Source organism: Pieris napi, chromosome 9 (genome assembly GCF_905475465.1).
Source record: "Pieris napi chromosome 9, ilPieNapi1.2, whole genome shotgun sequence".
NCBI lineage: Eukaryota > Metazoa > Arthropoda > Insecta > Lepidoptera > Pieridae > Pieris > Pieris napi.
The window spans coordinates 4491845-4503459 of NC_062242.1; the positions used below are offsets into that span (position 1 = coordinate 4491845).

The 11615-nt window shown below is 30.2% G+C and overlaps 1 protein-coding gene across 1 annotated transcript; it reads left to right on the forward strand.

Annotated features, from left to right (window-relative positions):
- The first annotated feature begins 425 nt into the window (after positions 1-425).
- Positions 426-7852, forward strand: LOC125052448 (facilitated trehalose transporter Tret1-like). The gene is made up of 9 exons (XM_047653300.1): positions 426-853; positions 2910-3045; positions 3760-3974; positions 4201-4345; positions 4682-4820; positions 5000-5193; positions 5533-5728; positions 6486-6669; positions 6916-7852. The coding sequence occupies exons 1-9, from the start codon at positions 821-823 to the stop codon at positions 7096-7098; spliced, it is 1425 nt and encodes a 474-aa protein (XP_047509256.1). The 5' UTR covers positions 426-820; the 3' UTR covers positions 7099-7852.
- Positions 7853-11615: the final 3763 nt, after the last annotated feature.

Genomic DNA, 11615 nt, shown 5'->3' on the forward strand with positions numbered 1-11615 from the left:
AAACGGTAAAATAAAATAATAAAACGATAAATTTTTCACCTCGTGTTTTGTTTCATATTGCAGCGTGTACCATTATTAGCTGCAGACGTTCTTATAAGTGTTTAAAATATATTTTCAGCAATATAATATTTATACAAAATAATTTAATATATTCGTTGCAAAAAATACAGTGCAAATAAAATAGGTAAATAAAAGGGAGGGCCTTATCGTGACCAGTAGCTTTTATAAGTCTTATTATCCTCCCTCTCTCACAAAGGCTGTACAGTATAATATAGCCATAAATATGATTGTTGTTACTGTTATTTTATTTTTAATATAGAAGTTTGTTTACGCTAAGACTTAATACAAACTTAATTCTCTATACATAATAATAATTGTTATTAACCGAACCTTAATTTTTATGGATTTTTCCAGTTTGTTGGACTACACGTACTTCTCTCATTTAAAAATTCTTCGAAAAATCGATTCCCATTTATTGAATATAATTTAATTGTCGTGATAGTTGTATTTTTCTTCTGGATCTGTTAAATTTAAACGATTTTGTTGAACTCTCAATTACTTGCTTATTTATATTTGTACTTTAAACATTAGCCGCATTAGCAAGTAAATCACTCACATGACAATTGTAAATACTGATTTTTGATTGTGTTCTCTAATCTATAATAACGTGTTTAGCGGTAAACGACTGCAGTCAGCAGCTTAGATCAATACATGACGGACTTGCTGACTCTGGTTGGGAAATAAATTAAGAAATATAAATAAGAATTAAGTGTATAAATTCGGTGTCAATTAAACAGTGATTATAAACTCGTAAAGGACGATGACGAAATTATCAACTGCGTTTTTGAAACAGGTAACTTATTTTTTTATTACTTCGTGAAATAAATTAATTTTTAAGTAACGCGAGTAATACTTCTAAACAAAGTGTTTATTATTCTAATGCTTTATGTACAACAATCTTTTTTTTCTGGCTCGTATATAATTATTTTATATGTATTTTATCAATATAATAACTCCAATTGAAGTATTTGTTTTAAACGATATTCATTTTTCTTACATCCTCTTTGACGATATTTGCAGCACGCATTCTGTCAATGTTATGTCAAACGCCGTAAGGTTACATCAAAAAAGTTTGAATTGTATGGTGGTTAAGTATTCTTATTACATAACAATTTTTTTTTAGCGAAATCGGTAAGGCCGTTCACGCGTGATGCCGTGACCAAGGGAAATAGGGATTCATTTTTAAATATAGATAGATACATTTGATTTTATAGAAATATACAGATTATTGTATATTGTAGAAAGTAAGTTTAAATAAATTAATACATAAATGGTTCAGCGGATTGCTGCGTTATTTTTATTGCTTTTAAATTTGTTTAAGTCCTAAAACACTATGCATCCTTAAAATTGTCACATTCAAAATTTTATACACATTCACATCAATTAAAGTAATCACAAAATTAATCAAATTAATGTAGAAATGCAAAACAAAGAAATATTTATTTAATTAAAAATTCAATATGTTTAACTTACATTAAAGTGTTAAATATTGTAACTATGTCCAAAAAACTGGAAGCGTTCGAGATCTGGGTTTATCGACGAATGCTTAAAATATCTTGCGGTCTGCATACGAAATACAACCGTGCTGAACAGAATGCAGAAGAGGTTAAGAAAAGGAAACTCGAATATTTCGGACACGTCTTACATATCACCAAACTAAACCCGCTCTTTCAACTCATCATACAAGCCAAGGTGTGCAGTGGCAGGTAGATGGAGGCCCGGCCGCAAACGCACGTCTTGGTTGAAAAGTTCAAGCGAAAGCACAAGTCTTCGTTTAGAAGCGCGGCATCAAATTAAAGTAGCCATGATGATCGCCAACCTTCGAAAGGAGAGATAGCACTATAAGAAAAACGTATATTTAATATTTAAATTTCGAGCATTGTAACATGATAGTCTCCTTCAAGAAAGGAGCATCTCGTGATATATATGTCGACAATGCGGCTGAGAACCGTAGTTGTTGTATGGTAGTATGTAGTACGTTCACTACCCTGAAAAATTTCACTATTAAATATTTATATAAGGACAATTAAAAATGTTATATTACAATTTCCCCAAGTTGACAGTCGCCGCATTTTTAAGTACCTTCTAGGTTACCCACTCTATCGAATAGACATAACGTCGATGTAACGGTTAAGGAAAATTCAAGTACTCAAATTGAGATTATCTTAACGCAATTGCGCGCATTCAGAATCACATGATTGATCCACTTCAAATATCCTTTTTATCTGAATGACTTGATTAACAGAATAAGTGGGAAGCTAATCGAGAGATGAGATCTATTGACGCGTCTTATAATATCTTTCGGTATGTCAATCAGTAATAGACTAGATCAGATTATAAAATAGAATAAGTGGCAAATCTGACGTTACGAGCCATATTTAAACATTCCAATTCACCCAAAGGCGAAATATAGATTTCTAATTTATTATAAATATATATTTCGTCAAGTTGTCCTCATATTTGTTGTCATATTATGTAAAGAATTAAGTGCAAACTGTTCTGGTTTGTATAGATAAGTAGACACTAAAAATTGCAGTTTGAGTATTAATTTAAAGTTCCACTTAAAAAAAATTAGAGGTTCTCAAATAATCAGAACTTCCTGCAAGTAAACATTTGGTTTAATGTTATATTATAAAATTGTTGCGTGGTAAATCATTACAAACATCAACCCCGTTTGATCATAGTATTCATGAAAATGCGTGAGTTTTTATTTGTTATTTGGCGGGCTATGAAATGAACTGGCAAAACAGATACTTAACATTAAAATAAAGATGTAAAATTAGAAAAACTTTTAACGTATAAAAATATCAAAAATAACGTTTTTACAACAAGGTATTTTATTTTTTTAGCTATGGCTAACAATCGCTGCATCACTGGCGTTTCTCATCATCGGATTAGTTCGAGGTTACTCTTCATCTGCCCTTCCATCAATAGAGTCACATGACCCTGGTTTAATGCAAACGAGTGAACAAAAGTCCTGGATTGGTATGTAAGCTACTTAATATCATAAAAATATATATAATAAATGAAATACAAATCCCTTAACATTTTAAAGTTCTCAAATTATGTACATACGCTCGCTACTGCTGTATACAATATGTCATAATAGTCATTCAATTTGTAAAGTAGAAAAATTGTAGGAAAACCTTCTACAATTTTTCGCGTAAATAGCAAAATTACTTTTGATTGCCTCATTTCGGAAAATAGAAATAATAGCCATAATTATATCTCTAATACAATCATACTTCTCTGTAAGTGATACATTATGTTTACGTGTTTAAATTTAGATAACAGAACTTATGCCCTTATGAAACGGTTTGCTCCGGTTCGGAAAGCATTATAAAGGCTGATTTGCTATATATATATGGTATATTCTTAAACATAATAATTAAAACTCCTTTATTTGTTTAAAAGGTAAATGTCATTATGGTCATTCAACATTCTAGGCATAGCTGCTAACTTCACGCATATTCTATTTCTTTTTACTTTTTGTCTTATTCCTATCTCGCTCGCGCCGGCTATAATCACACTGATAATGTTGTGTCTCAGGTGCGCGCGCATCGTAAAATTTCACTCTCATCAATTTTTAGCGCCTAAAGAAGTATAACTTCAAAAATAATGACTTCATATGTCCCATCCCCTATTGGGGGTTATGATATTTTAACAAGACTTAAGAAGTTTAATTTTCAAATTGTACAGGTTCAATCACACCTTTGGGGTCATTTCTGGGCAGTTTGTTATCGGGACCTTTAATGCATCATGCGGGTAGAAGACGGACCCTTCAGCTGACAGCACCATTATGGGGAGCTGGATGGCTCATCCTGGGTTTCGCACCTAATTTTCCTATTGTGCTATTGGGAAGGATTATGTCCGGTCTAGGAATCGGCCTAGTGCTCGCACCCACGCAAGTATATGTAAGTTCTCCTTAATCTTAAACGGAAATAAACAACAATAATAAAATGTCGGTAATGTTGAAAACATAGGTTTCAGAAAGCCCAATTGAAAAAGATAAATGTATTAAAGAATTTGATATGATAACGTGATTGTTTTCGATTTCTTATTGACACGTTTCTTCTTCGTTTTGAAATAAATTAGATTATTTTTCTGCTTACTGTATTCGATAAAACTTTTTCACTAAAGGTGAGTGAATGCTGCGACCCTGAGATCCGTGGTCGTCTTGGCTCATTACCTACACTGTCTATGTCCCTGGGAATTCTCATCTCCTACATCGCGGGCAGCTGGCTTTACTGGAGATATCTTGCATTTCTATCCGCCACATTTTGTGGTAAGTGATTTATTTATTGTTAAAGTGAATTATATATTTCTTATGTTACACTGTAACAAATGATATTCAACTCACTTCGTAATTACTCTTGTTACAAATTAAAGTAATAAATAATAAGTACTATACAGAACCTATGGAGAACCAAAAAGGCAAATAAGAGATTTTAAGTAAATATAGATACTAAGCTAAGCTTGGTAGCTACTGCCGGTACATCGACTTAAAATAGTAATTAAAATATAAAATAGTTCTAACTGTATGAGACCTATTTGTAACTATTTCTCTCGAACTCGCCTTCGTGTCTTCATTACACTTTTTACATTCTTTTCTTTTATCCAGCGGCGTTATTCGTGGTTTTGATTCCACTACCCGAGTCACCTGTGTGGTTAGAAACCCAAGGCATAGACAACGAGTATGCCATGAAGTGGCTCCATCTTTCAAAGCATGCTGTGGCTGCTGTCAATGGAGAAACACAGGAGTAAGTTTTCCTATTTATAATATTTTACAGCAGCATACAATTAAGATTTTAAATAACTTCGTGAGACCTATTAATGTGTGGCATCATATAATTTATATTTTATTCTTATAAGAATAAAAAAAAATTATTTTTACTTATCAGTATTATTTAAGTTACACTTAACTAACGTTACTTTTCAGACCTGTAAAAAGTATAAGCGGTAACAGCCTTAAACCAGTAGAAGAACCTCCAAAGAGTTTGTTCACGCGAGAGGTGTTTTTTTCGCCATCAGTAACCAAACCGCTAATTATTGGGTTTGCGTTGTTGTTCCTCCAACAGTTTAGCGGTATCGACACCATCATTTACTTTACTGTAGAAATCTTCCAAAATGCAGGTATGTATACTGTATATATTTGTCGTGGCATCTCCAACTAATTTCGATACGATAAACGATACCTCAAGTTTTTTATTAGCTTATTTAATCGAAATAATTTTAGTAAAGAAATTCGTGCGTTATGTGAAGAAACAAACATGAAGGGATATAATAGGATTACGTATACGATAAGGCAATAAATAATGTGATTTATTAGAGGTTGAGGCAAGAGGTCTTCTATCCTAGACCTGACTGAACAGTCATTACTTATAAAATTAATACACTTTTCAACTGACCAAGTGACGTGTAAAGTTTCTTTGTGTACGAATTTGATTATATATGTCAATATTTTGTTAACAGGCAGCACATTAAACCCAATGACCGCAACTATTATTGTGGGTGCAGTGCAATTGTTTAGCAATGCTATCAGCACAATGTTAGTGGACAGAGCTGGACGAAGGCCATTATTACTACTTTCTTCTATTACAATGTGCGTTTCGATGGTTTCAATGGGAGCCGCTTTTTACTTCGAATTGGAAAAGGCGTCATGGCTAGGGTAAATGGTACTTTTATTATTTTTGTTAAGATTAGAGTAGAATTAGAGAAAGAAAAGAAAAATGAGGAGCGTTATACATTTTTAATTATTTCCTATTTTAAGAGTCTTACCATATATTGAAATTTTAATAATAATAATAACAAAACAGTTACACGAAGCTATTGAATTGTTAGACTTCCCGAAATCAATTTATCAAATATCATCCTTCAAAAAGCAGTTATATTAAATACAGCCAGAATAAACCACAAATTCCAACCTACAAAAAAACTGTGTTGGCTTAGGCCAGTGTGCAACATTACTAGGATCGATTAATTCAATACTAAGTTAAACTAAAGTTACAGTTACTTTTTGTAAAAATATTATCTGTTTTTTACATAATTTATATACGACTATAAAACGTAGGTATTTTGACGGTAGGTTAATATTTATTTCCATGTAATATTTTGCAAGCCGAAGTTTTAACATTAAAATATTTTTTTTGTCTTCCTTTTAATTGCAAAATGCACATCGTCAAATAAACAATGATGATAAATTAATCGGTCAGTTACCTTGATAGGTCGTGACTTAGTGGTTACTTAAACGGCACTTCAAATTAACTCTAAATTTTCAGCTAATATTGATTATTCAGTAAGGTCTGAAGACCTAGATTTTTTGGTACTTTATGTTTATACCGGATTAATTGAACAGAAAAAACAAACGTCGTTATATAAACCTTCTACCGTATAATGAAATTACGCAACGTTTTTTTTGTAATCAGGTATCTTCCCATCATGAGCCTTGTGGTGTTCATGTTGGGATTCTCCCTAGGATTCGGTGGTCTTCCATTCCTACTGCTGGGTGAACTGTTCCCCAAACACTACAGATCGCAGCTGTCTGCAATGGCAAGCGCAGTGAACTTATTGTCCATGTTTGTGGTCCTCAAGTCTTATCACCCGTTAGAGGTATGTGCAAACAAAAAAAATAATTTCGGTAATTATCATGATTTATATTTAATATATAGGAATATATATCACGTTATTTTTATTTAATATGCAATATTTTTTTTAATAATGAAAATTATTTCTTGTATAACAGTTGTGTCCCTGTTTTTTTACACATTGACCTGGATTTTTTTAATTCAATGATACTTGCCAAGCCAGATGTCATATTTTAATTTGTTTTTTTAATTAACAAATTTAACATTGCAGCATATTATAACATCGGCTGGTACATTCTGGATGTACGCAGCTTTCTCTGGGCTAGCGTTCTTCTTCGTCGTGTTCTTCGTCCCTGAGACCAAGGGTAAGTCCCTTGCGGAGATTGAGCAGCACTTCAGAGGTAAAAAACACCAGGAGAGCATTGATTTGCAAAATGTTCAAACGAAATTCTAGATCACTTACTCTTATGAGGATTGAAATGTGAAAAACGCTGTATAATTCCGACCATTCCCAACTCACTTGAGAAATGTTGTTATTTTCCATTGATGATTTCTAAATTATTTAGTTGTGTGATTTAGACAACATGAAACGAGTGCAGTAAAATGTGATATATATTTTTTATGGCGTAACCTAATCTAACATAATCTTTTAACATTTAACATAAGGCTTTTATTTTAAAACATTTTTTTTTTGTATAAACTGCCATTCCATTAGAATTGTTTTTGGTTAACGTGAGTAAAAAGCATTTAAGTAAAACTTCTTTTACTTAACAAAATGCGTTGTTTCCTACTATGTATATACGACATTGATGTTTCGACGTTTGCTTTACAGTGTAAAGATTAATATTAGTCACGTTTTACCCGATAAAGAAGTTTTGTTTAAGTGCATCCCATTTGTTATTTATCAAATTTTTATAATACTAGTATTTATTTTTTAGGATACTAATATTTAACATGCTGTGATATGCATTAGTTCCCTAGTCTTAATATTTAATAGTTGAAGTGTCTTTCAAAAACTGTAAAACCCGTTTAATTCAATTCAAACAAATCAAATAGTTGCACGTATACTATTATAATAAGTCGATTTATTGATGTTGAATTTGTACTTGATACTTAAATCGTTAGATTGTAGCTTGTAAATAAAAGTTTAGGTAGACTGTGTATATAAAAATATTGTATATAACGAGAGATTTGAAACTATGTTATAAAAATAAAGTATGAAATAAAATGAAATGGTGGTCTCTTATTTGTGTTCTTAAAGAACTCCTAGACCAAGTAACTAACACTTGTTGTTTCATTCACATTTTACAAAAAAACCTTTCCCTTTTGCCCTTTCTATTGCGCGCGTATATATATTCTCTAGTTTCGTATGTCATGGCGCACTAGTATACTCGTACACTAGTCTAGTCGACAAGTTGAAAATGGAACAAAATAGAGATACTACTCTTAAAATTATGTGCGATAGCTCATTGGATCCGGAATGACGTCTAGAAAAATGTGCTAAAGCGTGTATTAGCACATAAAAAATTGCAAAAGTTATAGACCATTAAAGATGAAAAAATAATGGCATTTAGTTTTTTGCCAATATTTAATAAACTATTAATATTTAAGAAATTTCAAATAAAGATTCTGAAAGAGGAGGAAATTTCTAATAAAAAACTCTTGACTCTCAGAACTCTATCTCCATTATTTATAATGTTAATTTAACGCTGAAAATAGGTCTGCGGTTGACATTTTTAGGATTCGCGCGTGGCGTCAAAAGCGACTACGGCACATTAATTAATTTATTTAAGGTATTGAATTTTTTTTTTAAATTTGAAAAAATTATGGTGTGTTCTGAACACTATAATTAATTTATTCCCGTTGAAAATTTTACTTAAAGTTAATTTTTCAACAAGTTAAATAATTGTTAACTAACGAAATTTTCTCGAACGACCGTCTTAATTGTAAGTGAAAAAAAATGTTTAAATAATGGTCGTAAAAATATTTCGCTTCGTAGAGCCTTTCTTACATACATAATTAACAAGATCGTGCCATAAAAGTTAAAAAAATATTTATACTTTGTTTATAACAATTTTTTTACTTAAACAAAAACTTAAAAATTCATGTAATGATGTTAAAAAAATATTTTTTTTTCTAAATCATCATATAATCGTTTTTTTATTAATACAAGATATTTATTGATTTGCAAAAAAAAAAATTCCTGCCATTTGTTGATAATTTTTTTTTAAACAAATTGATTAAATCAATATTTAAAAAAAAAAATTTAACACAACTTTATTACATTAAAAATTTTATGATTTAAAAAAAAAAAAGTTTTCCTTAATAACAATTTTTAATTGTTTATAATCGTTTTTTTTAATTTTCTATTGTTTAAATAATTAGTTAAGAATTTTTTTTTTCCTAAAAATCATAATTGACAGTCTTCTATAAAGTAACAGAAAAAAATTTTTTTTTAATCAACAATTCTATTGTTTATTAACTTACCAATTTGTTATAAACAAATATTCAACTTTTATTTATTTTTTTTCTAAAACTTCTAAAATTAACAAAAACAACCATATATAACAAAGTATTATTTAGTATATTTTTTTTGCAAATCAATAAATATCTTGTATTAATAAAAAAACGATTATATGATGATTTAGAAAAAAAAATATTTTTTTAACATCATTACATGAATTTTTAAGTTTTTGTTTAAGTAAAAAAATTGTTATAAACAAAGTATAAATATTTTTTTAACTTTTATGGCACGATCTTGTTAAGTATGTATGTAAGAAAGGCTCTACGAAGCGAAATATTTTTACGACCATTATTTAAACATTTTTTTTCACTTACAATTAAGACGGTCGTTCGAGAAAATTTCGTTAGTTAACAATTATTTAACTTGTTGAAAAATTAACTTTAAGTAAAATTTTCAACGGGAATAAATTAATTATAGTGTTCAGAACACACCATAATTTTTTCAAATTTAAAAAAAAATATTCAATACCTTAAATAAATTAATTAATGTGCCGTAGTCGCTTTTGACGCCACGCGCGAATCCTAAAAATGTCAACCGCAGACCTATTTTCAGCGTTAAATTAACATTATAAATAATGGAGATAGAGTTCTGAGAGTCAGGAGTTTTTTATTAGAAATTTCCTCTTCTTTCAGAATCTTTATTTGAAATTTCTTAAATATTAATAGTTTATTAAATATTGGCAAAAAACTAAATGCCATTATTTTTTCATCTTTAATTGTCTATAACTTTTGCAATTTTTTATGTGCTAATACACGCTTTTAGCACATTTTTCTAGACGTCATTCCGGATCCAATGAGCTATCGCACATAATTTTAAGAGTAGTATCTCTATTTTGTTCCATTTTCAACTTGTCGACTAGACTACACATATTATAGTTAGTAATTATATTTCATTTTAGGCACTTTTCACACAAGCCGTGTACTCCAGTCAAATTACGAAATAAATAAACATGAGCGAACACAGTTTGGGGATTTTGGGGATCGATAGGGGGGTGTATTCTGAGCATAAATTCCAATTTGAGGGGTTGTACTGTGGTCAGCTTAAGGTCATTTCGATGGAAACGCGTTTAATTCGATATCTCGAGAATGGTTAGTGTTAGGCGAAAAATTGTGGAGACCTTTTCTTTCCCAAACAAAATTTACTAACTTTTTTATTTGAAACTTTTTTTTATAACATTAATATTTTTCAACTTATTACTCCCGCAAGGCAAAAATTTTACTTTTCTTTCATTTTTCGTCGTTTTCTCTCCAACCATTCAATTTTATTACATTTTACCGATCATCAAAGTGTAGATCTTTTAATTATGAACAATTTTGTTCTTCACCTTTTTTCCGTAATGCCAATACCTTCGGAGTTATAGATTACTTTACCGAGCGAAATCCACGCCACTCACACACACACACAATAGAACAATATGGCTGTGGCATTATTAAACCCTTCACATGAAAATCTGATGGGCATATTTGATGGACATTTCAGGGCTTAGAATATTATTGTTCATACTAGTATAAGATATACTATATACTAGATATAAGATATTTTATTTCGTGAAAAATTGTATTTCCAACATAAATATACAGTATTTACAATATTCTTAACCAGCATTTTCTTCACGAGGAAAGCACCAGCTCTGGGGTCATCAGTAGTCTATCAGGCGCTAACTTATACATTTAATTAGAATTTTTTCACATAAGATATTCTGACAGTTTTCTTCTTCTCTTTGTCTCTTCAATTGCTGAAGGTTGACATTCAATCTTCGAAATATAATGTTTAAAGAACTTTATTTCTCATTACAAAACATGTATTTTTATTTCCATGAGAAACTTAATATAATATAAATATACGAACGAGATACGCGTCGCCATCAGCTAATTTAGTCAACCCAATTTCAGTCTATTAGGCTAAATATCTCTTTGTCAATCTAAACAGTAGTTAGTATTGTCTTTTATTGACATAACCTTTACACATTTAAAGAAAACACTTTTTAACCGCATTAAAGTTGTGTATTATTATAAATTTACAATTATTTTACATAATGTTAAATTTAACCGACGTTTCGCGTGCTTTAAGACAAAAGAGAAGAAAAAGATTCTTCCCAAGATTGGTACGCGAAGCCATTGAAATTTTTGAACATTTAAAATATGTTACTTAAAAAAACCAAAATTACAACATTTTAAAATTGTACGTGTATTTCAGATTGTGCTAAACAATGTAATTAAATAACTGCATGTGTTTTCTAGTTTTCCTTAACCGTTGGTTGTTGTTAAATTGTAGCTTTGCTCGTTACATAAAGAAGGCGTTTGTTTATAATTAATTGGCTGCCTCCGATATATGTAAGTAACGAGTAATGTATATAAATATCTATATTTTTTGCGTTATATATATACGCATATACGCTTGTATTTTCTTTACATTACATTACAATAATATGTTTGCATACGTCTTTG